Source organism: Penicilliopsis zonata, assembly GCF_001890105.1.
Source record: "Penicilliopsis zonata CBS 506.65 unplaced genomic scaffold ASPZOscaffold_3, whole genome shotgun sequence".
In the NCBI taxonomy this organism is placed as follows: Eukaryota; Fungi; Ascomycota; class Eurotiomycetes; order Eurotiales; family Aspergillaceae; genus Penicilliopsis; species Penicilliopsis zonata.
In genome coordinates, this window is record NW_019208913.1 from 90,640 (window position 1) to 110,822 (window position 20,183).

General features: G+C 50.2%; 8 protein-coding genes across 8 annotated transcripts; 2 read left to right on the forward strand and 6 right to left on the reverse strand.

Moving 5' to 3' along the window:
• Positions 1 to 351: 351 nt before the first annotated feature.
• ASPZODRAFT_13531 (hypothetical protein) lies at positions 352 to 1,746 on the reverse strand (the record flags this gene model as incomplete). Its single annotated transcript, XM_022723762.1, has 1 exon — positions 352 to 1,746. The coding sequence occupies one exon, from the start codon at positions 1,744 to 1,746 to the stop codon at positions 352 to 354; it is 1,395 nt and encodes a 464-aa protein (XP_022583301.1).
• A 667-nt stretch (positions 1,747 to 2,413) lies between these two features.
• Positions 2,414 to 3,226, forward strand: ASPZODRAFT_1319040 (hypothetical protein). Its single transcript, XM_022722870.1, has 4 exons — positions 2,414 to 2,654; positions 2,724 to 2,802; positions 2,860 to 2,930; positions 3,004 to 3,226. Exons 1-4 carry the CDS (start codon positions 2,541 to 2,543, stop codon positions 3,100 to 3,102), a joined length of 363 nt encoding a protein of 120 aa, XP_022583302.1. The 5' UTR covers positions 2,414 to 2,540; the 3' UTR covers positions 3,103 to 3,226.
• A 201-nt stretch (positions 3,227 to 3,427) lies between these two features.
• On the reverse strand, positions 3,428 to 3,871 carry ASPZODRAFT_60082 (hypothetical protein; the record flags this gene model as incomplete). The annotated part of the gene is made up of 3 exons (XM_022728892.1): positions 3,428 to 3,628; positions 3,700 to 3,759; positions 3,824 to 3,871. The coding sequence occupies 3 exons, from the start codon at positions 3,869 to 3,871 to the stop codon at positions 3,428 to 3,430; spliced, it is 309 nt and encodes a 102-aa protein (XP_022583303.1).
• Positions 3,872 to 4,024: 153 nt separating this feature from the next.
• On the reverse strand, positions 4,025 to 5,870 carry ASPZODRAFT_129101 (hypothetical protein). Its single transcript, XM_022722193.1, has 3 exons — positions 5,326 to 5,870; positions 4,875 to 5,173; positions 4,025 to 4,820 (listed from the first exon to the last, which is right to left on the reverse strand). The coding sequence occupies exons 1-3, from the start codon at positions 5,750 to 5,752 to the stop codon at positions 4,476 to 4,478; spliced, it is 1,071 nt and encodes a 356-aa protein (XP_022583304.1). The 5' UTR covers positions 5,753 to 5,870; the 3' UTR covers positions 4,025 to 4,475.
• A 1,615-nt stretch (positions 5,871 to 7,485) lies between these two features.
• Positions 7,486 to 12,112, forward strand: ASPZODRAFT_13535 (hypothetical protein; the record flags this gene model as incomplete). The annotated part of the gene is made up of 4 exons (XM_022723775.1): positions 7,486 to 8,894; positions 8,972 to 9,485; positions 9,916 to 11,362; positions 11,421 to 12,112. The coding sequence occupies 4 exons, from the start codon at positions 7,486 to 7,488 to the stop codon at positions 12,110 to 12,112; spliced, it is 4,062 nt and encodes a 1,353-aa protein (XP_022583305.1).
• Positions 12,113 to 12,205: 93 nt separating this feature from the next.
• Positions 12,206 to 13,846, reverse strand: ASPZODRAFT_1320031 (hypothetical protein). The gene has a single exon (XM_022722903.1). It carries the CDS (start codon positions 13,691 to 13,693, stop codon positions 12,299 to 12,301), a length of 1,395 nt encoding a protein of 464 aa, XP_022583306.1. The 5' UTR covers positions 13,694 to 13,846; the 3' UTR covers positions 12,206 to 12,298.
• A 195-nt stretch (positions 13,847 to 14,041) lies between these two features.
• ASPZODRAFT_1320116 (hypothetical protein) lies at positions 14,042 to 14,507 on the reverse strand. Its single transcript, XM_022722905.1, has one exon. It carries the CDS (start codon positions 14,385 to 14,387, stop codon positions 14,079 to 14,081), a length of 309 nt encoding a protein of 102 aa, XP_022583307.1. The 5' UTR covers positions 14,388 to 14,507; the 3' UTR covers positions 14,042 to 14,078.
• Positions 14,508 to 17,382, reverse strand: ASPZODRAFT_1320345 (hypothetical protein). Its single transcript, XM_022722912.1, has 3 exons — positions 16,547 to 17,382; positions 15,286 to 16,483; positions 14,508 to 15,228 (listed from the first exon to the last, which is right to left on the reverse strand). Exons 1-3 carry the CDS (start codon positions 17,052 to 17,054, stop codon positions 14,628 to 14,630), a joined length of 2,307 nt encoding a protein of 768 aa, XP_022583308.1. The 5' UTR covers positions 17,055 to 17,382; the 3' UTR covers positions 14,508 to 14,627.
• Positions 17,383 to 20,183: the final 2,801 nt, after the last annotated feature.

Consider the following 20,183-nt stretch of genomic DNA (forward strand, 5'->3'; position numbering starts at 1 on the left):
AGTAGTCATTCAAACCAACAGACTCCAGGTGGAATGCAACCGCAAGAGGGTCATGATCGAGAATCTTGACAGAAGGGGAAAAAAAAACCTCCAAACATCAGGAGAAAGCTGTGTCAAAAAGCCACAGTGGCAGCAAACACCGCTGCATATGCCCCGAGAACGTAAAGTGAATCGAGCCTCCACCGGCCCATCATCATCATCATCGACCTCTGTAATAATGACCGGAAAATAGAAATAAGATGTAACGAAAATCAACACCAGAGCAGTCGTATAAGCCATCGCGAAGCGAAATAAAGTAGAGAGACAAACTGAAAAGGGCCGAAAATGAGAAAGTTGACGGTGAAGACAACTTTATGCCAAAGAGCTTTGAACGCCGTTAGCCTGAACGCCTTGCCGAACATCAAGCTTTAAGATTCGTCGTAAATCGTCTTCGATCTGTTTGGTGTCTACTGCCTTGGGAGCAGGAGGCACATTCACCGGCATGACTCGCGAAGGCGGAAATTCCGGAGAAGCGATCGCGGGATACATTGCAGTGTGATTGGCCATGACTGATTGAGCGTTGGATGTATATGGCGAGCCGAAGGGTCTTCCTCCAGGCCGCTCCGGGCTATACGTGGGTTGAGAGGAGATATCATGTTTCAGGGATGATCCTGGGAAGTATTCGTTGGAGCCAGGTCGAGCTAGCGTATTCTGCAGAGGGTATCCGGTACCGAAATTGGGTTGCTTTAGACGATAGGGGGAACCATAGGAGACAGGGGTAGCTGGCCCTGAGGACGTGCGAAGCGGGGTCGCGAAATGGGATATGCCGGCACTATGACCAGCGCGTTCATGGGTATCAGTCCCCGACTCCGTAACGAATGGCGATGCAGATGACGGCCTCTGAGGCCGAGGGTTGAAGATCAAGTTTTTTAAAGCCTCGGTCTTGGCTTTCCTTTGAGCCTCATCCTCGTACATCGGGGCTTGAGTCGGAGAGCTGGCAGATCGCAGCGCGTTCATGCGATCCCGGTAAGGCGTCGCAAAGGCTGGACCTATGGGCGATTGTCTCAGCTCAGGGTTCATGGATTCCAATGGATGAAATCCGCCAGCGATGGCATTTGGCTTGTGCTGAGATGCAGGGGTTCTGGCCCCGGCATATGAAGGTAGGGGACTCTGTGCACCAGCTTCCAGGCCAGTCTGAATTTCTGATTTGCGAGCCTCCACCGCCGCTTTGAACAAGAAATCCAAGGGTGTTGGTTTTGCGTCTTCACCGTGGTGCAGAGCGCGCGGCTTTTGTTTTGAGGGGGTACGTTCAAAATACGAATCTCCCTCCAACGCATCGCTCTCCATCTCTAGTGTAGGCGCAAGGTCGGAATCGGGCATAGATTTGGAGAAGAAACTTGGCATAGGAAGTGCAGATGGCGCAGGGGATGCATGGAACGTTGGGCCTGCGTAGTGCGGGCTATCCTTCATCTGAGGTGTTGTAACATTGGGCTGTGAGGATGTATGTCGGTGCCCGTTTTGAGACACTGACGAAGGTTTCGAAACATCACGCGTCTTTTTCCCGGACCGAGCGCCATTCTTCTTCCTGGATGAGATACCATTGTCTTTTGGCGTTTCCTCGGAGCTCTGGTCTCTCGGTGGCGATGACGGGGGGGTGTTGAGAGGAGGGGTGATCTTCTGTACGGACGGTGTCGGGTTTCGTTTCTGATTACGTCTCTGAGCCCGAGAGCCCTTGGGAGTCGGCGGTGTTGGCGACAGAGACGACATTCTGATTGATTCGGCTTAAAAAATAAACAGCCTGATGAATGGTCGAGTTTAGGAAATAGGGAAAAGAATAGACAGAGATCAAAAGAAGGAAAGCAAAATAAACAAGAATAAGGAGGGTTCTCTGTCAAGGAAGAGCGCTTTAAAGGCTAGATAAATAATAGAGATGTGGGATCCCAGCGGCTGAGTGAGTCTTGGTGTGGCCAGGCGCGTGGTGCGTTCAAAAGGAAGGACGGCAATTCAAGCGACGAAGACAGACGCTGTTAGTTCAATCAAGTTCAAAGGAAGCGCACATCAAGCAAGATCTTAGGGATTCAGAAGAGATATATCCAATACTGGATTTGAGGGTGTAGGGAGAGCAGTAGAGGTGAGCGATGTAAAGAAGCCATTGAGGTTGTTTGAAGATGTGGGAGAGGGACAGTTGCAGCTGGTTAGTTACCAGGTGGGTGAGGCGGGGAAGTTGCCTGACTAACCCAGGCTCTGCGCCACTTCCAAGGTGCCCAGGATCTTTGTTTGCCAGTTCAGCAGGAGGAGAACCAACATCCACACGTTAGTAGCTAAGAATAAATTCTATCTTACTATCTAGCGCGCCAACGTTTTGACCTATGTGTCGTTTCCAACGTGGATGAGCCTTGTTGCCTGGTTGAGAGTGCCTTGCCGCCAGTCGTGATCATTCATCCACTTCACCGCCGAGGTTACGTCAGTTCGTTTTACTGATTCGAAGCGGCACCAGAGCCTTTCCCAGCATACTCCGTTTCTGTCCCGGGCATATTCGATAGACGCCTGTGGAGATCAGGATGGCGGACCTAGAGATGAAGGAGGCCACTGTTGGCTCTTCGAGCAAGGCGAAGTCGACCGGTAAGGCCGCTGACGGCGCTAGCGATAACAAGAAGAAATTCGAGGTTAAGAAGGTATGTACCTTGCCATACTGGGGAACCCTAGTTCTTGTTGGATCATACACTGATAATATTGGATACTAGTGGAATGCTGTTGCGTTGTGGGCGTGGGACATTGTCGTCGACAACTGTGCAATCTGTCGTAACCATATTATGGATTTGTGTATGCTTCCTCCAGAAACATGATACGCGTACACAAGCGCTGATATTCAACCTTTAGGTATCGAGTGTCAAGCAAACCAAGGCTCGTCAACTACGGAGGAGTGCACTGTTGCATGGGGGATTTGCAATGTTAGTCTTCACCCATCCTGTCTATTCTTTTTTCAAAGAGTGTAAACGCTGACATTTTTCTGATGTTCCTTAGCACGCTTTCCACTTCCACTGCATATCCCGATGGCTGAAGACCCGTCAGGTGTGTCCCTTGGATAACAGAGACTGGGAGTTCCAAAAATACGGTCGGTAAACTGGCACAAGTTGGTCAAGAGCTACGTGTCGGCATGAGAATGCCTGTCGATAGGCTGGTGCAACTCGGTGCAGACTACTCGTGTGCTTGTTTTAAGAAGCTCCACGTCTCTTATCCGAGAGTGATGACGTTCAGAGAATAGATACGACATGAAACGGTATTATGGATTCGACTCCTTTTTCCCTACTCCCGCCAAAGGTTTAGCCAAGCCGAATGAATCAAAAGAAATCAGACATCATTTTGTGTAAATGCTTAAATGTAAGATGTATATCAGAAACATGATGGCTCTCAGTCATCCGATGCATCCAATCCACTCTCTGCGGCTCTATTTCACTTTGATCCCATCTACCACAATTCCCGCGATGTTCGTCTTGCCAGTCCCCTGTGTGAACCATTTCTCCGGATGTGAATTATAGACCGGCCAGGGCGGCACGACCGCGAGCGCAGTGACGAGCGTTCCCGCCAGTGTAATCCATAGCGTTAGGTGAATGTCCTGCTGAATATACCCGACGACGAATCCGATAGCCTAGTCCTTGTCAGTTCAAAAGAAAAAAAAAACCCCCTCCCGCCACATCATTTGAGTTTGAGTATATATACGCTGAATATGATCAAGAGAGCTGTGCTGAGTCGGACCGTGATGCGCTGGCCGTGGAAGTCCTACGTCAATCCAATTAGTATGGGGGAGTCTGGACAGGGCAGATAAAGTAACAGAATGACGCACGATCTGTCCTTCGAGGAGGTCCTGCACTGGCGCAAGAAGGTCATCCATATTTTGCAAACGATATTCTTCTAGCAAGGAGGTTTTATGGTCTTGAAAGTACGCAGTAGGAGGCGTTACTTCATACTTGTGAAGGACGTGTTCATAATTGGAGGCGTGGTGGTTCGGGGTAAACTCTTGGCGAGATCTACGCTTATCAACAACTGTAGAAAAAAAATCATTACTCTGCGGAGTAACAATTGCAGCTTGTTTTGTAGACTAGGAAGATAGGCTGAAATAATTATTGTATTATAGAAGTCAGCTTTCAATGGAACCTCGTAGAGCAATTCTTCAGACCATCTAATCCGTCATCATCGACTCCTAGTTAACTGGCCTGCTTAGACTCGGGAAAATGCCGGGTTTATATATGCTTTCTAACTGCTGCAGCCTTGTGGAACTTGAGATATATCGAAATCAGGAAACTGTCTATTGTGAACGAAGTGTGGATGAGGGTGAGACGGACAGCAGATCAAGACCATTCAGCCATTGCCCCCCCTTTCCAGAAATATAGTCTGAAGTAATTATGCTGTGATTCCTAGGGTTCTATTGAGACGCAGGTCATACTGAACATTTAAGATCTCTTCTTCTATATTTATCAAAATGTGCTGATAGTGGTTTACTGCCATTCTACCACTGTTCCGTCTTGAGCAGGCACGAGAAGCTTCCACTTGCAGGTTATATTGTTGGAGGCGAACCGGGCAATAATACGCGCTGCAATTTCATCGAAGTTCTCGGTAGCCAAGGCAAGGATGGTTGGCCCGGCGCCGGACAGACAGATGCCCAGGAGGCCAGGCTGCGTGGTCGGAGTCATCGACTGCAGGATCTCCGTCAAACCCGGAATCAAGGTCTGGCGATATGGTTGGTGAACCTTGTCCTGCATGGCAAGGTAGATCATGTCTGGGTCTGGCGGCGAGCTTCCCAGTGCCGCGGGGAGCAGAGCAGCTCGCTGGAGGTTGAAGACCTATACGAGGTTAGCAGGGGGTCACTTGCAGGAAGGCAGTCAGGGGAGGCATACAACGTCAGCTCTCGTATACGTTTTAGGCAAGACATTGCGGGCGTTGGCCGTCGGCACAACAAAGTCGGGGATGATGGCGATGGCTTTAATCTCCTTGGCCCAGGCGAACTTTCTGTAGTGGCCAATCCCTAGGGGTGGCTCTGGCGGTCTGATACCAGTGTCCACACCACCCGCGGGTGCGGGCAGCACTTCACTCAGAGGAATTTCCTTGCGGGCAACATCCTCAGGCTTCAGCTCGTTCAGGTATGTACCAACGAAGCCACCAAACAGCGAAGCCGCAACGTTGTCCGGGTGTCTCTCTAAGGCGCAGACAATAGAGGTCAGTCGTACGATTCTCGAAAAGGCTCGGTCACGGCGTCGTCAAATCCCAGGGCATCCCGAACTATCCGGAGCCAAACAAGGCCGATCGAAAAAAAAAAGTAAAAATTCAAAATTAAAAGAGGGCACTCACCGATCATTAAGCAGTAATCCAAAAGGCGGTCCTTGCTCAGCCCGAGACGACCTACTTCATTCCCCAGCACCACACCGGCCACCACGGCGGTTCCCGACGACCCCAGACCCCGTCCCAGAGGAATTGGGTTTACAATGTGAACACGAGTTTCGACAGGGAATGCTCGCTGGTTATGGCATCTGAGTACATAAAGAGCTACGCGGGTGATCAGGTTAACCTCCGGGTCAAGACTGATCTGCTCCGTGCTTCCACTCTGGTCCTCGTAGGTGATTGCACAGTTCAGCGGCTGTTGCGATGATGACTTGGATCCGTCGATGGTGACATGAAGCTCGAGATGGAGGGACAATGCCAGGCCAATGACATCGAAGCCAGGGCCGATGTTGGCGGACGAGCAGGGCGTTCTGATAGTGAACGAGGAGGACGTCATTGTGGATGATCCGAGCCCTTTTTTCTTTGGTCTCTCCTGCTAGCGAGATGAGCAGAAATATAAGTATCCCGAGAGAATAATTCCCCCTCCTTGCTCCTGCGTCGTGGCAACTATCCCAGACCACCTATGCTGAGGTTGCAGGTAGTTAGTTACATAAGGTGTGACTCTTACTTGGTTATCAAAATACTTTTGTATTAGCTGATAAAAAATTCTTGGCACTAGTTAAGTTTGCTGGTTCTTCCCTCAACGATGGCCGACGTCGGGCAGCCTTAGGTGGGATTTGTGTGGCACACCAGTAGCTACGAGTACCTATCAGTATCCGGTATCTCCTCTCGACGGACCACTGCAAAACCCATGTCAGGGAAATCTGCAGAGCGCATCCGTAGATTCCGTATTCCTGAAGTAATAATAATAAGTGCTCCGGCGTACCCCATTGAAGAAACCAGGTAACTAGTTAGTATCACTACACGACCTCCTTGAAACGGGAGGTAAAGGTATTATTATTAGAACAGGATAGCTAGTTCGGTGGTCGCATACCACTCGCTGCCACACGTGAAGATAACAGACTTCTGACCAGGACAACCACAACCACGAAGCCATGAGGCATTAATTATCCAGCAATTGACAATACCTACCTAGGTAACTGTATGAGTGAATTATTCTCAGCGCAACAGCAATGCAATAGTTCCAGAGACCAGGGTGGATGATGGGTACTCCGTAGCTTTTATCTCGTAGCTACTAGCCAGTGGCCATCGTAATATGAGTCTGGGCTCCCACCGACGCAAGCCGCCGTCGAAATTTTTGCTGTTCAGTTCCCGAATGGGGGAAGCCTGTGGCTCGATGCCCCTCGGCCACCATCATTACAAAAATGACCTCCAGGCGCCCTCTTGTTTTCTCCTTCCATTATTAACCTCTCCATCACCACTCACGGTGGACTCACACCCCCCTTTTTAAATAAAAATATTATATCATATTATATTATTTTTTCTTTTGAAAGAGATAGTTTGTGTGACCTCTCGTCTCTTAATTCATCCTCTCAGCTACTTGTTCTGCGGAACTAGTCCGTTCAAATTCCTTCGGGGGCTTTGTCAAGGGTCGTTCGCCACCCACGCCCTGTCAACGTCGACTTTTTGTGCGTATTGTTTATTTGGCATCCGGGCTGCTTTTTGCTTTCTGCAAGAGACCTACTGCGAATATCCCCCCCTTAACTCGTTACCCTGTGTAACTTGCCGATTTTCAACGTCGTTGCTGGAAGTCTGCGCAGTGTGCATCCACGCTTGAGAGTTCTGTCCGGAAGTCTCTTTCGCCGTTTCCCACCATCCTAACAACCTGGAGCGACCACGCTCCTTTTCGTTCGACTCAGTCAAGTTGGCGGGCCTTCACTTTTTCCAGTCCTCTTTCCTCCACCCTCTTCTGGGCCCAAAGTTCCGGGTCTTCTGCGGGGGCGACACCAGACCCCCATAACTAGGCTTATACGACATAAAACATTGGAAGGCAAACGTGTGTCGGTAACGCCAGGCCCTTTCGAGGGGTCTGGCTGAAGCAGCGGTGGAATTTCATAATTGAAAGATTCTGCGAAAAGCTCGTTCAACAATTCGTCATCCTTGGAACCATTTGAGGTTGCTTGTCGTGGAAGTGCATCAAGATTGCATCTTTCCTCCCAATTCTCGCAAACTGGCAAAATAATTAACGACACGTGATCTTATCCCTTGAACCGGGTGTGAATATTCACCATGTCCGAGTCGATCAGGTCCGAAAAGACCCTGGGCCTAACCAGGTTCAGCACTCCTGTTCCAGAGTTAGATGACCATCGCTTCCATCTCCAACCTCCATCTCGGGGGGACAATATGGCAGATATTTCTCCGGGCCATCAGAATACTGTTCAGCAACCGTTTAGCACCGAATCTCCTGAGCGTGCCGATCTTTTGCACGTTCAGGATGCGCTCCGCGAAGCAGGGTCTATCTTCCGTGACTTTGAACATGCCGTGGTCGATGACGACCGCTCCGTGAAAGATGTCAATACTTTGGCAAGACGTTTCTCGGTCGACCCGACGGGTAACCGACGCAATCACCGCACACGCAGCCGTACCCAACAGGATTTCGCAAACCTCAGCAGGGAATCATCCCCTTCGGCTCGGTCCTCGTCGCCTCCCAATTCGGTTGAAGCCTTTGCAGACCCTCGTCGCCGCGAGCGTGCAAACACCCTGGAGAGCCACGCTGCTCCGGATCTCGAGACCATTCTCCAACGCACTGTCTCTGGTGGTACCCATCCTCGTCGCCCGACCTTCAGCAATGCCAGCGTGATCAGAACACAGGCTGGCACTGGGCCGCTGGACGTGGCAGATGATATTTGCGCATTGCCATACGAAGAGCCCGGCAGAATTCCTGTCATTGATTATGAAGAGTTGGAGGAATTTGTGGCCCTCAACAAGAAGTTCAAGCCCGCCGCGAACAGGCGCAAGCACAGCCTCAGCTCACAGAGCCAACAGCCCCGCTTGTTCCACGACCTAAGGCCTAGTGCTCACCGATCGGACTCTTCGGTGGCGGCTGAAGACTTGAAACTAAACAAGTCATCAACCGACTGTCTGGAATCCACAAAAACATTAAACGGGGTCTCTACAAAGATCTTTGACGAGAAGGAATTGTTGGACAACCTTCAAAACGCAAATGAGCCCACCCGCTTCAGCTTCTTCTCCTCTGAATCTCAGAGCACCGTGCATGCCGCGGAGTTGGGAGATCTGGTGCTCCCGGGAGATACCTTCCGTGATCTCTTCCAGCTTGGTCCGGAAGGCGGTGTTTGGTGGCTCGATGTGGTCAATCCCACAGAGGACGAGGTGGGCGCGCTTTCTCGGGCTTTCTCGATCCACCCTTTGACAACCGAGGATATCATGACCCAGGAAGCGCGAGAGAAGGTGGAACTTTTCAAACAGTACTATTTTGTCTGTTTCCGAACCTTCTATCAGATGGACAAAACCAGCGAACAGTACTTGGAACCCGTCAACTGCTATATGGTTGTCTTCCGTGACGGGGTCATTACCTTCTCGTTCACTGAAAACCCACACGCCGCCAGTGTGCGCAAGAGAATCGGTAAACTCCGTGATTACGTATCTCTGAGCAGCGACTGGATTTGTTATGCCATGATGTAAGTCTCATTCACCTAGCCTTCGAAATCGGGAAAAGCCAAAGAAATGATCATATGCTAACTTTTTTTCCTCTTAGTGACGACATTGTCGATAGCTTTGGGCCTGTCATTCGAGAGGTCGAGATCGAGTCGGAAGCCATCGAAGACGATGTCTTCATTGCACGTGTGGACGATTTCGAATCCTTCCTTCATCGCATCGGCGGGTTGCGCAAGAAAGTCATGAGTTTGATGCGCCTTCTCGGCGGAAAGGCAGACGTTATCCGCGGCTTTTCCAAGCGTTGCAACGAGCAATATTCGGTAACGCCTCGCGGCGATATCGGCCTCTACCTGGGTGATATCCAGGACCACGTCGTGACCATGATGTCCAACCTGGCGCACTTTGAAAAAATGCTCAGCCGGTCCCATGCCAACTACCTTGCCCAGCTCAATGTGACAAACATCACTTTGGGTAATCATGTCAACAAAGTCCTCAGCAAGGTTACCATGATTGCCACTATTCTCGTCCCCATGAACCTGATCTGCGGTCTATTTGGCATGAATGTTAATGTTCCAGGCAAAAACAGTGATGGCCTCGGGTGGTTCTTTGGCATTGTGGGTTTCTTCGGCTTCATCATTGTCCTCAGCAGCATTCTTATCCGCTGGTATAAACTTATTTAATTGTTATCTTTACATTTCTCTGCTTTTACTTGAGTTGGTGTGTTTGTCTGTCAATTACCTCGCATGTCTAGCTGGTGGATACTGTATATAGTCACACTTTTCAAGTAGCTATATCTCTCAGAAGAAGTTTTGTCAATACCACATGTTGCAACAAAGTTTCATATACTATTAGCCTTTTATTTCAGCTAAAATTTGACTGGTTATAGTTCTACTTCTATTTTAAAGCCAAGGCTGTAGTCTGCATACTGTGGCTGATGAGTGGCCGCGTGGCAGTGCGTCTTTTTCCATTTGACAGATAAAATGCTAGGTTATACTAGTAATCACAGCCTCTCTGCACTTCCTCTAACTACAATAAGGCCTACAGATAGACCCTGTCTTGAAACAGGACGCATCCCCTCCTCATGCAAGTGGAAAGGACAGTCGAATCTTTCCGGCATCTTCAGTCGACGTAACGCGCTCCCTTGCTTCAGCATCCCTCGAGCGCAACTCTCAGCTGCATTTTGCCCATGACAGCCGCATTCGACGTCTCGGGTTTATTCTCTCCATCGGGTTGTCTTTCGATTCACCATATATGCTCTCCTTTAGTTTTCTGATGCGATCGCTCCGAGTCCCAACCCTGCAGATTCGCTTTGCTGCGCTTCTTCACGTTACGCTGTCCCTCTTCGTCCTTATTTGCGTACTAAACCCGAATCTCGCCCATGGCGCAGAATTACCTCAGAAACCTCCCGAGAATGGCAGCATAGAACTCTTTGCGGTACCATCTACGTTCCACCACGGAAAGGTCCTTGGGCGCGGGTCTGAGGGGGAAAGCCAGGATGATGCGGCCAGCGAGGTTCATGTTAGAGACCTACTACGTCGAGTGCCTTCCGGTGTGACCTCTATCGGCAATAACCAGTTCCAACAAAACACAGTCGATTTAGGGGTAACCCAATGGTATTACTTCCCCAAGGATGAAGTGAACGGCAATAAGTCCGACGCTGGGACTGGACTACCGGCATACATCTCGGCGGATCGTGTGGTGGACTATGAATTTTCAAGAAGGGAACTGAAGAAGCGCAATGGCGAGCTCTCAAAGCGTTCGGCTACCGTTTATATATCTTTAACTGCCTGTTCGAAACCGAGTCTCAATACATCGTCCACAGACAGTTCCCCTGCGCTGCCGGCCCTAGAAATTTACGTTTCTACATCCGAAGAGCTCCAAAAACCCGGCCCTGGGAAAGACAGCAGTCTGCAGAGCTCTTATACAATGGTGGAGGGTTATGTCAATGCAACTGTGGAGGCTGATGGGAATGTGTACATCGGAGTGACGGTTTCAAACTCAACGGCCTATTCCGGGGGTTACAATTACGAGATCGCGGCCTCGATTGATGCCCTCTTCCACCGGGTCGAGACAGAGGACTCATTTCTCTACTTTGTTGACTCGGACACGGATGCCGCTCTTCTTGTGACGAATAACTTGACGCAGTCTTTGCCAAACTCGACGAATTACCAACAATGGATGAATATCACGCCCCCGTTTACCATGTTCGCCAATAATATGAACAACTCCGCCATCAATGGCCTTAGACATTCCTACTGTGCCCTCGATGAACTGGCCCAAATCCGCCCCGGCAGTGACACGATCCAGTCGTCTATGACCAGCCGTGGACTCGGAAACAAGCCCAAAGAACAGTTCTACGTTATTGGCCTTAACCGTAGTTCGTCATATTATGGTATTCTGGCCATGGATGGCAACTCGACAGACTCGGGAAATGGGATTGTTGGCGGCGGTGGGAAAGTTTGGAAGGCGATGAATTTCACCACGAAGACCGGTAAGTAAACATTGACCCTTGTTTGAAAATGAGCCCTCTTGCTGAACCATTTCGTTAGACAACAATTGTGCCGTAATTTGGGATTTGTCGTTCTGCAACGAGGTTGCATATGCCGTACCGTCCAACCCCGACTTGAGCGTCGGGCAGCTGAGCACAATCTACGACGACTTCGCCTCTGCGCATTACAAAAACTTCAACTATTCTCTGGACCAGATCCAGTGCAACACTAGCGCAGAATCAATGTTTTCACTCGCTGTCACCTGCGATGACTGCGCGGCGGCATACAAGGAGTGGCTGTGCGCGGTCAGCATCCCACGCTGCTACGACTTCTCCAGCAACCTCACGTACCTCCAGGTCCGCAACGCGGGCCAGCCTTTTCTCAACGGCAGCTCCATCCCCGCGGACAGCCCGCTACGCCTGAACCCGGCGACCAACGGCTCGCGCAACCCGCTGATCGACACCGAGATCCGCCCGGGGCCTTACAAGGAGATTCTCCCCTGCAAGGACATCTGCTATGACCTCGTGCGCAAGTGTCCCTCCGCGCTAGGATTCGGCTGCCCCACAGGCAAATGGCTCAATTCCTCGTACGGCTGGCGCGACCCGGACGGCGATATCACTTGTAGCTACCTCGGCGCAGCATACTACCTTAGCGCGGGCTGGCGACTGCTCGCTCTCCACGGGCAACACTTATGGCTCGGCGTGTTTTCCGCATTAGTGGCATACGCTTTTTCATTGGTTGCTTTCGCATGAATAGATTTTCTTGGGAGTTTTGCTTTCAACTGTTTATAGTTATGTCTTAGCATTGGGTTCTTGTATATACTTTTTATTTATAGCAGCTTGTTCGTGGCTAGATCAGGGACCTTGAATAAATGATTAATCTATAAGTAAAGCTCCGCTTCGTAAGTCTTGGAAATCTATGTCCCATGAGGAATAATATTACCTCGCCCGCTTCGGCGTGGGTGTCCACACGTTCTTCAACCCAGAGGACCCAGAACTTCTTGCATGGCGAGGCGTGCTGCCTACGCGCTGTAGTAGCTTCTGTGCCGCTGGCGTCAGAGTCTTTGCGCTAGGCGACCTGGGAGATTGAAGGCCGAGATCTAGCCGTGGACTACTGGGAAACCGTGGGACGGGGGTCTTGTCCTCTCTGCCTGCTTTTTCTTCTCGTTTATTCCGCGCAACCCGATCTACCATCCGATGATGTAAATCTTCTCGCCGCCGGTTTTTAGGAATCTGGAATGGGTTCGGGGTACTGTCTTCTCCCGTACCGAGCAAGCGCAGGTCCAAAGCCAATGACTCGTTCTCATCAAGCTCTGTAGGCTCTGCTTCAGGCTCATCCTCGTCGACAAACGCGTAGCCGTTCACTCGCGGTGTTTCGCCTCCCGTATACCCGGCTTCCGAATCTGTATGGCGGGGCCGTCCTGCGATGGCATCTTTGATCGCGGAGATGGAGGGCGACGGTGGCACGGGACCCGTATCGCCGTGGTGGGCATCTGAAGTCTCGGCCTGCAACCTGGTATTCTGGTATAGCACACACTTCGGCCCGGCCCGCGACGAGGCTTCTGCCCGTTGTTGGATTGTTTCATGGGTATCTTCGATAGAAGGCGGGATGAACATGAGCGAGTTGTCTGGCTGAACCTTCCAGGAATCCGGATTGGCAGGGCGTGCGTCTAGGTCGGTCTTGATCGCCACTTGCTTCTCAGAATCCGGGTTCCGCCCCTGCTCAGTGATGCGTTTTGCTTCTTGCTTGTGGTAGGCAATCTGCCGAGCTGAAGGGATCTTGTTGTTGTTCCACAAATAGGCATGTTTCGCCCGACGTTTCAGATTCTGCTTGTCAAGCAGCTTATTGAATGACTCGTTGTCTTCACTTGTATATTTCGCTTGGAATGAAATAAGACTCATATTCGATACATCGGGGGTCCCTCTGCGTTCTTCGGTGTCAGTCGTGGGCGTCGACGCAACCGACATGGGCGTCTCTCCTCCCCAGGCTATCGGTGTCTCTCCGGCGGTCGATGTCGGGCGTGTCAAACGAGGAGTATTGGGTGTATTCCGTGTTCCAGTTCCCTTCCCCCGGCCACCTATGCTCTCTTGTAGCTTTTTCCTTGCGCTCGCAATCCATTCTTTGTCTTTCGAGTCCAGCGCATCTAAATACTCCTGTTTGACCTGCGTCTCCAACAGGCCAGGGAAGAAGTCTCGAGCGATGATATGCGACAGAGCGTCCGTATAGATATCCTCATCCAGCACAGTGGCAGGCCGTTTGATACGTTTTGGTGGCGGGGGAGGAGGCATCAGAGCATTTTCGGACTGGCGTTTAGCCAGCGCATTTGACGTCATCGTGAAGGCGCTCGCCTCGACGTAAACAGGGGGAAGGGGAAGGCAGAGAGTAGAGAAATAACGCTCAGGTACGAAAAAAGGAGAATGTGAAAATGATCATAACGCATGTAGAGTCTTGAGGTAGATTGAAGAATCCAAAGTGAGCTTGCTTAGTGGCAGCATAAGTTCTCTCCGCCTAGCCCAGGCCCGGCCATGAAACCGCGTTTTATCATCACCGCCACAACGACTTTTCAGCTTCAACAACTACGAGTCTACGACCACAACGACGATATGAGGTTTACTTTCTAAATCAGAAGGATGTAATTCTCTAGATATACAAAGGTATGTATTAGAATACTAATCTTGATCAGATTTCGCAGGTAGGCATCATGGAGCGATTCCACCTTCAGGAACCACGAGGAAATTCGTCAATCAGTCCCTGTAACGCGTGCCCAAATCCCTCCCTGTCTATATATGTGTGAAGCAGATAAAAATGACTGATGAGACAAAAAAGAAAAAAGAAAATAAACCACCGAAAATAAAACTCAGAGCGAATGTAATGACACTTGCAGCACAGCAGGGACTTATTTTGCCAGAAAGACCAACAACCATCCTTTTTCCCGAAACAGTCGCTAAGAAATGCAATATGTATGGACAAGCGAATGACATGAAATTTGAAAAAGCATGAGACCAAAAGAAAAGAAAAGAAAACCATGGCGTGACCAGCAGGGCTTGAGCAAGACAACAGGATGCAGACAAAGATGAATCGAGGTTTAAAAGATAGGAAGTCGTCAGGTCATGTTAGTTTGATGAGAGGTTGGGAGGGGGTTTTGGAAGGCCGGGATGTAGATTGCATCGATGCACAAAGTGTGCATGGATATACAATATTAAAACGGTGGGAATGTCCTTGATCAGGAATGGGATCGGTCAACACCAACCACGGCAAGGTAGCTGCTCAAGATGTGGGGAAGAGAGAGTACGACGCTCTGCCTTTTCCGCGGCTTGTTCCCTTAAGGGACGATGGTTGCCTCGCCGAATGCAGGTCTCGCACTTCAATCTCCGATGACGATCGTACACGGTCGTGAGTCAAAGATGCAGTCGAGGAGCCCATATCTGTGGTGTCGAAGCTGGCATTGCTGCCTTTCCGGAAGATAATATGGTTTTCAATATCTGGCGCCAGACTCTTGGTCTGACGGTGAATAGATGTGGGACGGCCAGAGGCAGGTGTTGGGGGAATCAGCTGCTCGAAGGAACTCATTGACTCGGGCATCATGTACTCTCGGCTACTAGTTGAGCTATGCACTAATTCAGGCACGCTGGTAGTAGACACTGAGGAACGGTGCTTTCGCACAATGGACGCAGCCCGCGACAACATGAAGCTCTCTTGTGAGTTGCACTTGCTGATTGGAGAAAAACTACTCCGAGGCGAAACAGGTTGCTCGATCGAGTGGAACGTGGCTGGGGAGCAGAAGGAAAAGTGCCGATCAGATGCGCCGTCAACTTCCAAAAACTCCTCGTACAGGGTTTCCTGAGGTATTTGCTTGCCCAAAGCCACGGTTTGGTAATAATTGGTAGTGATAGCCTCACCATCGGCAGCCAGTTGGAGCTCGTATCCGGTGGATGGGGTCTCGACGGTATGAGGAGAACGCGCGGAGTTTGGGCTGGGGTCGAGGTCTGATGTGGGCAAATCTGACGGCCCCAGACGAATCGGATTCAGAAGTCGGGGCTGCTCGTTCTTCATCATCTCTGTTGCCTCGACTTTGGAGGCCTGGATGACCGGACGCTCTTGCTCTTCAAAAGATTCGCGAAGCCAGTCAAAATCGCAGTCTGCTTCGGCTGCATGCTCATAGCAATAGTCGATATCATCATCCCAACATTCGGAAATATTTTCAAAGGAGTCCATATTAACAGACGACTTGCCCGAGAATTCTTCCGAGCCGCTGGGAGAGGGCTCTTGAAAGAGTCGACACTGGGGGAGAGTAGGTGAGCCAAGTGACTCAAATTTCTTCGACAGTTCATCTGCGACAAACACCGACAGGCGAGACTTGGGTTTCAAGATCGACGGTGGCAATGAAGGTTTGCGCAAGTGAGTCGGTACAGGTGATGGAGAAGTCCGAACATTGGCTTCAGGACTGTCATGCCAGTAGGTTACCTCATCCTCTTCTGGAACATCTTCCAAATCAGAAGGATGAGCATTCAGAGATGACCTTGTTGTGCCGGCACAGTCAGAGGCAGCGGTTCCAATAGGTTCTTCATCGGCAACAAACATCATCGCTTCCAAGCTAAGAGGCGATAGAGGAGCTGCCCCCGCGGGTTTCTCTGTTGCATAAACATCTTCAGGATATATCTGTCGTGCGCGCATACCCAGAATTTCGTCGATGACACGCGGGGCAGGTTCCGGAATATCGGGAGAAGCTGCTAATTTGGAGGTGTTCGGAGGAGCGGGGAAAGATTTCACATGCCTTGTTCCAGGACGCGAAAAGTTCTCAACTACACGAGCAGAATCTCTCCGGGTAGCAAAGGTCCCACGGCTCGGGCTCAATGGAACAGAAGGGTCAACAGATGCTTCCTCCCCTAGAGTAGCGACTCCATATTTTGTCAAATCTTCGGAAGAACACTCTCGCGAGTGAAGATTCTCCGCCCGGATGCCTTTGAGAGCTGTTTCAGGTCTCTGAGAGGCTCGAATGACGGAGAACTCGGTGACCAAATCCGTCTCTCTAGCCCTGTCCAACGATTGAAACTGCGAGGGACTGGTGTGTGTGAGGTGATGGAAATCAAAAGGCTCGGAGATCAGGCGCTTCAATTGTTCATCTGCAAAATATGTGAGTCGGATGGGACTATTCATATTCGAATCACGATTGATTGTGTACTTACGGGCATGGGTCTGCCGAGACTTGTGGCTGCGGTTGAAGATCTCCGACACCTCGAATTTGGATCTTTCCCGGTCCCCCTCGTCTTCTTCATCCAGTGTGGCAACAATATTGAACTTGCTCCCTTGACGACGGAGAATGCGGCTTCCACGAGTGAGAATCGACTTTGTCACACTTTCTTGCTTATCATTGCGAGAACCAAAGGCCGAGCCTGTGCGTTCCTCATGAGTGGACGGAATTGAGGAGGCGTCGATTGACGTGATGGACGAGACCGGAGACCTGCGCGAGGATGTTGTAGATGTCGTGGTATTGCTTCGGGACCGGGCGCTGAATACAGACAACCGCTTCGGGCTTTGGGTATGTGCCGTGGATCTTGATCGAAGGTGGCCCGAATGGTCCGAGTGCTCATTCGAACCTCTGGTCGAGGGGCGCTCTCCAGGATCGCGTTCCTCTGGCCATTGAGTCGCAGCCGCCCGATGGACTGACGATACGGGGAGGCCACCGACGTGCATGATGGCTGGTCAACCAAGCCCTCGCAAGGCTGTGGTAGACTAGGAAAAGAAGGAGTGAAAGAAGTCTGGAAATCAATTGATTGCTCCTAGACCATGACAGTGCAGTTCTCTCACCATATAAGGTATAGGCTTTAAGAGGAACAAAATGCACGAGAAAGAGAGAAAAAAAGGAGAGATAGAAAGAGAGAGGGCGGGGGGAAAGAGAGGGAGAAGAGAGAGAATCCTAATCAAGTATCTTTAACAAGAATATCAATCATTCACTCTTTCTTTTTATTGAAAGAATGGGGGAATCAATCACAACAGATAGATAAGTAGAACGAGTGAACTCCTCACACAGGTAAAAAGTCAATCAACATAACCCACATAAACACACACTCTCACTCTCCCCCAGGTCGAGTGTTTAAGCAACCCGTCCAGATGAGGAGATGGAGGACAGTAGTAATGATACAGTCATGTCCAGCCCACACCGAGGAGAGGGGGTGGTGGTGGTTTTGGTTTTAGCCTCTGGGTCCAAGGGGGGAAACAAGCGCAGATTTGAAGGTACGTATGTTCCAACTAGCCGTAGCCCAAAAGTGCCCCCCAGGAACGGTTTTATTTCGGGCAACAGGGCTGGACCCGGGAGAAATAAGAATAAATGCGACGAGACTACGAACTCACTATGACTCTCCTGTTGTTACGGTAATCAAATAACCATCATTTACCTTCGTCTCCAAAAAAAAAGGAGCCCACGTTCGAGTTCCACGCCGTTGGAAAATAAGCGTCTTTTTTCGCACGATGCTACTCCACCACGCCGAGACACCAAGCCAGGGTGACCATGTTTGCGAGTAACGGAGTACGGAGTAGTCAGGATCATCGCGGACCTGACACCGATGAGGGAAATACAGGTGCTGCTCTCCAGTGAGCGTGATCCCTGCCATCTCGACTGTCAGGAACGCGTTCAGAGCGATACTTGGAACTTCGTACTCGTCAAGGCGAGAGCTTCCCCCCCCCTCTTCCTGCCTAAGCAAATCTTCGGTTCGCATGAGTTCTAACTACAAGTAGGAATTCTGCACAGACAAGATGAAAGTTCCCGTGTAACTTGCTGATCGCATCGATATCGAGGAGGTGGTTGACGGCTGATACGTACGTAAACACGTCCCGTCTCAGCGCAGTGAGGCCCACCACTCGGGTTTGACTCTGGTTGCTTTTTCCTATTCTTTCTATGTTTTTTTTTTTCTTCTTATTCTGTTCTTATCGTATTATCCATTTATTGACACTTTCAGCTCCAATCCTACGTTACAGGAGGAGGGAAAGTTAGTTCTACGGACCTCGCCCCCCCCATCCCCCTTCAAGGGAAGCATACTCCATACATAGAAATATGGTAAACAAGACGCACGCGAGCACTAACAATCGCAATCATTGTTGTTCACAAGCCATTGTGGAGGAGACTGGCCGAAGAAGCCTCGATCCATGGGCCGGAAGGGACGCGGTTCATAGCCGCGGCTTCTCACTGGCCAAGCTAGCAAAATATCCCAGGGACCGCGGTCCAGTGATATCCAGCCAAGCGGGAGGCATTCAGCCTATCGGAGCCGACAGGCCATTTTACAACAATGCAGATCTGAGATTACACAGTATAGACTATACGGAGTACATACTTCTCGAGTCGGTGTGAAAGGGGGGGGAAAGAACCACAGCTGGCGTAAGAGAAGCCCATGCACAGAATCATACTCTGGAGAGAAGAGTATACTACAACATTCTGTCAGCCTTTTTCTCATCGAGCGCAGCCCCAAAGCACGCACGCGAAGGAGCGGGGGCCCTGCGCCGTGGCCCTAGTTTCTCACCAGCGTCACCACTGTTCGATATCGCAAGATGGTGCCCCGGTGGGGGAGAGAGAAATGATGGGCAGGCGGAGGATGAGTTTGTTTGAAGACTGACTAATAACCAACTAATACCCAACTAATAATATTAATAACTATAACTAATAAGTAACTACTAGGTACCTTGGTATACTACTACAATAATACTACATAATAATAATAATAGGTACCAAGATACTGCAAGGTCAGCCCTTCCAGCCGTACGGACTCCTCCGTACGGAAGACTGGAACAGCCGAACAAGCCCAGATAGAACAGACCGGCGCGCACTTTGTCAGCTATTAGTGACAACCACTGCAGATCCAAATGATGTGGCTGGTAGTAGCTGCAGGCCGTCATAGAATAACTCTCCGATCGTGCAATCAACGCACAACGCGGAAATTTTTAAGATGAGATGGCTTACCTAGTACCTACTAGCTACTAGTTAACTACCTACTACTACTACATCATACATACTACTTAACTAGTCAACTGGCAGTGGACATCGGTCTCGGGTCCGTCTTCGGAATCTCGGAAAATGGGATGGTAGGAAGAGTTGGATATTCGACTTGTCTCTCTGAGCGGCATCCAAGTGAACTGGAACTGGATCCTGCATTAACTAGTGATTCCCATACCAAGGGTTTCCTTCTCAGTGGAGTCTTGTCTACTACATATGCATTCATATCCTTGCACAAAATATTGAAATATCTATGTAGTACTACGTAAGTACTTACGGAGAAAGTTCAAAGTAGTAGCTGAGCTAGTGGAGAGCAGACAGAGCTCGAGGCCTTGCCAATGATACTATCTAGATGATTGGGGGCGAGAGGGGGGAAGAGGGGAGGGGAGAGGGGGACTTAATTAATCGAATCTCAAGCGACCGAGAACTACTGCACACTACACTACTCTCGGTACGGACGGAGTAAGGTACGTATGGAGTAGAGCCAGGTGGCCTTGTAAACCCCGCGTTTGAGGATTCTTGCGTCCATCTGGTGTGTGTATATGTACTGACTACTAGGTATGTAGTACTTACTGTATGTAGTATGTACTGAGATCTGAATCTCGGTAGTACTAGCCATGTGCCTCGAGTCATCCTTGTCACTTGAACGTGTCGAGAGTACCGAGTCGGAAAGGCAGATAGGATGGGTGTACTCCTCCCTCGACCTGTCTACCGAGGATCCTGCATGTGCATTGTTTCCATCACCTTCTCGAATCCTGGGTATTCCCTGCGGACAGACTGTTCCACAGCAATGGTTCGTGATCCTCTCTCCCAGGTAACGTTAGATGTCATTGTTTTTT

Coding starts and splice junctions, on each gene's coding strand:
- ASPZODRAFT_129101 (XM_022722193.1), bottom strand. CDS start 5,752: ATGACGTCCTCCTCGTTCACTATCAGAACGCCCTGCTCGTCCGCCAAC. Junction 5,174..5,325: donor GGATTACTGCTTAATGATCG/GTGAGTGCCCTC, acceptor TCTGCGCCTTAG/AGAGACACCCGGACAACGTT. Junction 4,821..4,874: donor CGTATACGAGAGCTGACGTT/GTATGCCTCCCC, acceptor AACCTCGTATAG/GTCTTCAACCTCCAGCGAGC.
- ASPZODRAFT_1320345 (XM_022722912.1), bottom strand. CDS start 17,054: ATGCACGTCGGTGGCCTCCCCGTATCGTCAGTCCATCGGGCGGCTGCG. Junction 16,484..16,546: donor GTCTCGGCAGACCCATGCCC/GTAAGTACACAA, acceptor CATATTTTGCAG/ATGAACAATTGAAGCGCCTG. Junction 15,229..15,285: donor GTCGAGACCCCATCCACCGG/ATACGAGCTCCA, acceptor TTATTACCAAAC/CGTGGCTTTGGGCAAGCAAA.
- ASPZODRAFT_1320116 (XM_022722905.1), bottom strand. CDS start 14,387: ATGGTTTTCTTTTCTTTTCTTTTGGTCTCATGCTTTTTCAAATTTCAT.
- ASPZODRAFT_1320031 (XM_022722903.1), bottom strand. CDS start 13,693: ATGACGTCAAATGCGCTGGCTAAACGCCAGTCCGAAAATGCTCTGATG.
- ASPZODRAFT_1319040 (XM_022722870.1), top strand. CDS start 2,541: ATGGCGGACCTAGAGATGAAGGAGGCCACTGTTGGCTCTTCGAGCAAG. Junction 2,655..2,723: donor AGAAATTCGAGGTTAAGAAG/GTATGTACCTTG, acceptor ATTGGATACTAG/TGGAATGCTGTTGCGTTGTG. Junction 2,803..2,859: donor TAACCATATTATGGATTTGT/GTATGCTTCCTC, acceptor TTCAACCTTTAG/GTATCGAGTGTCAAGCAAAC.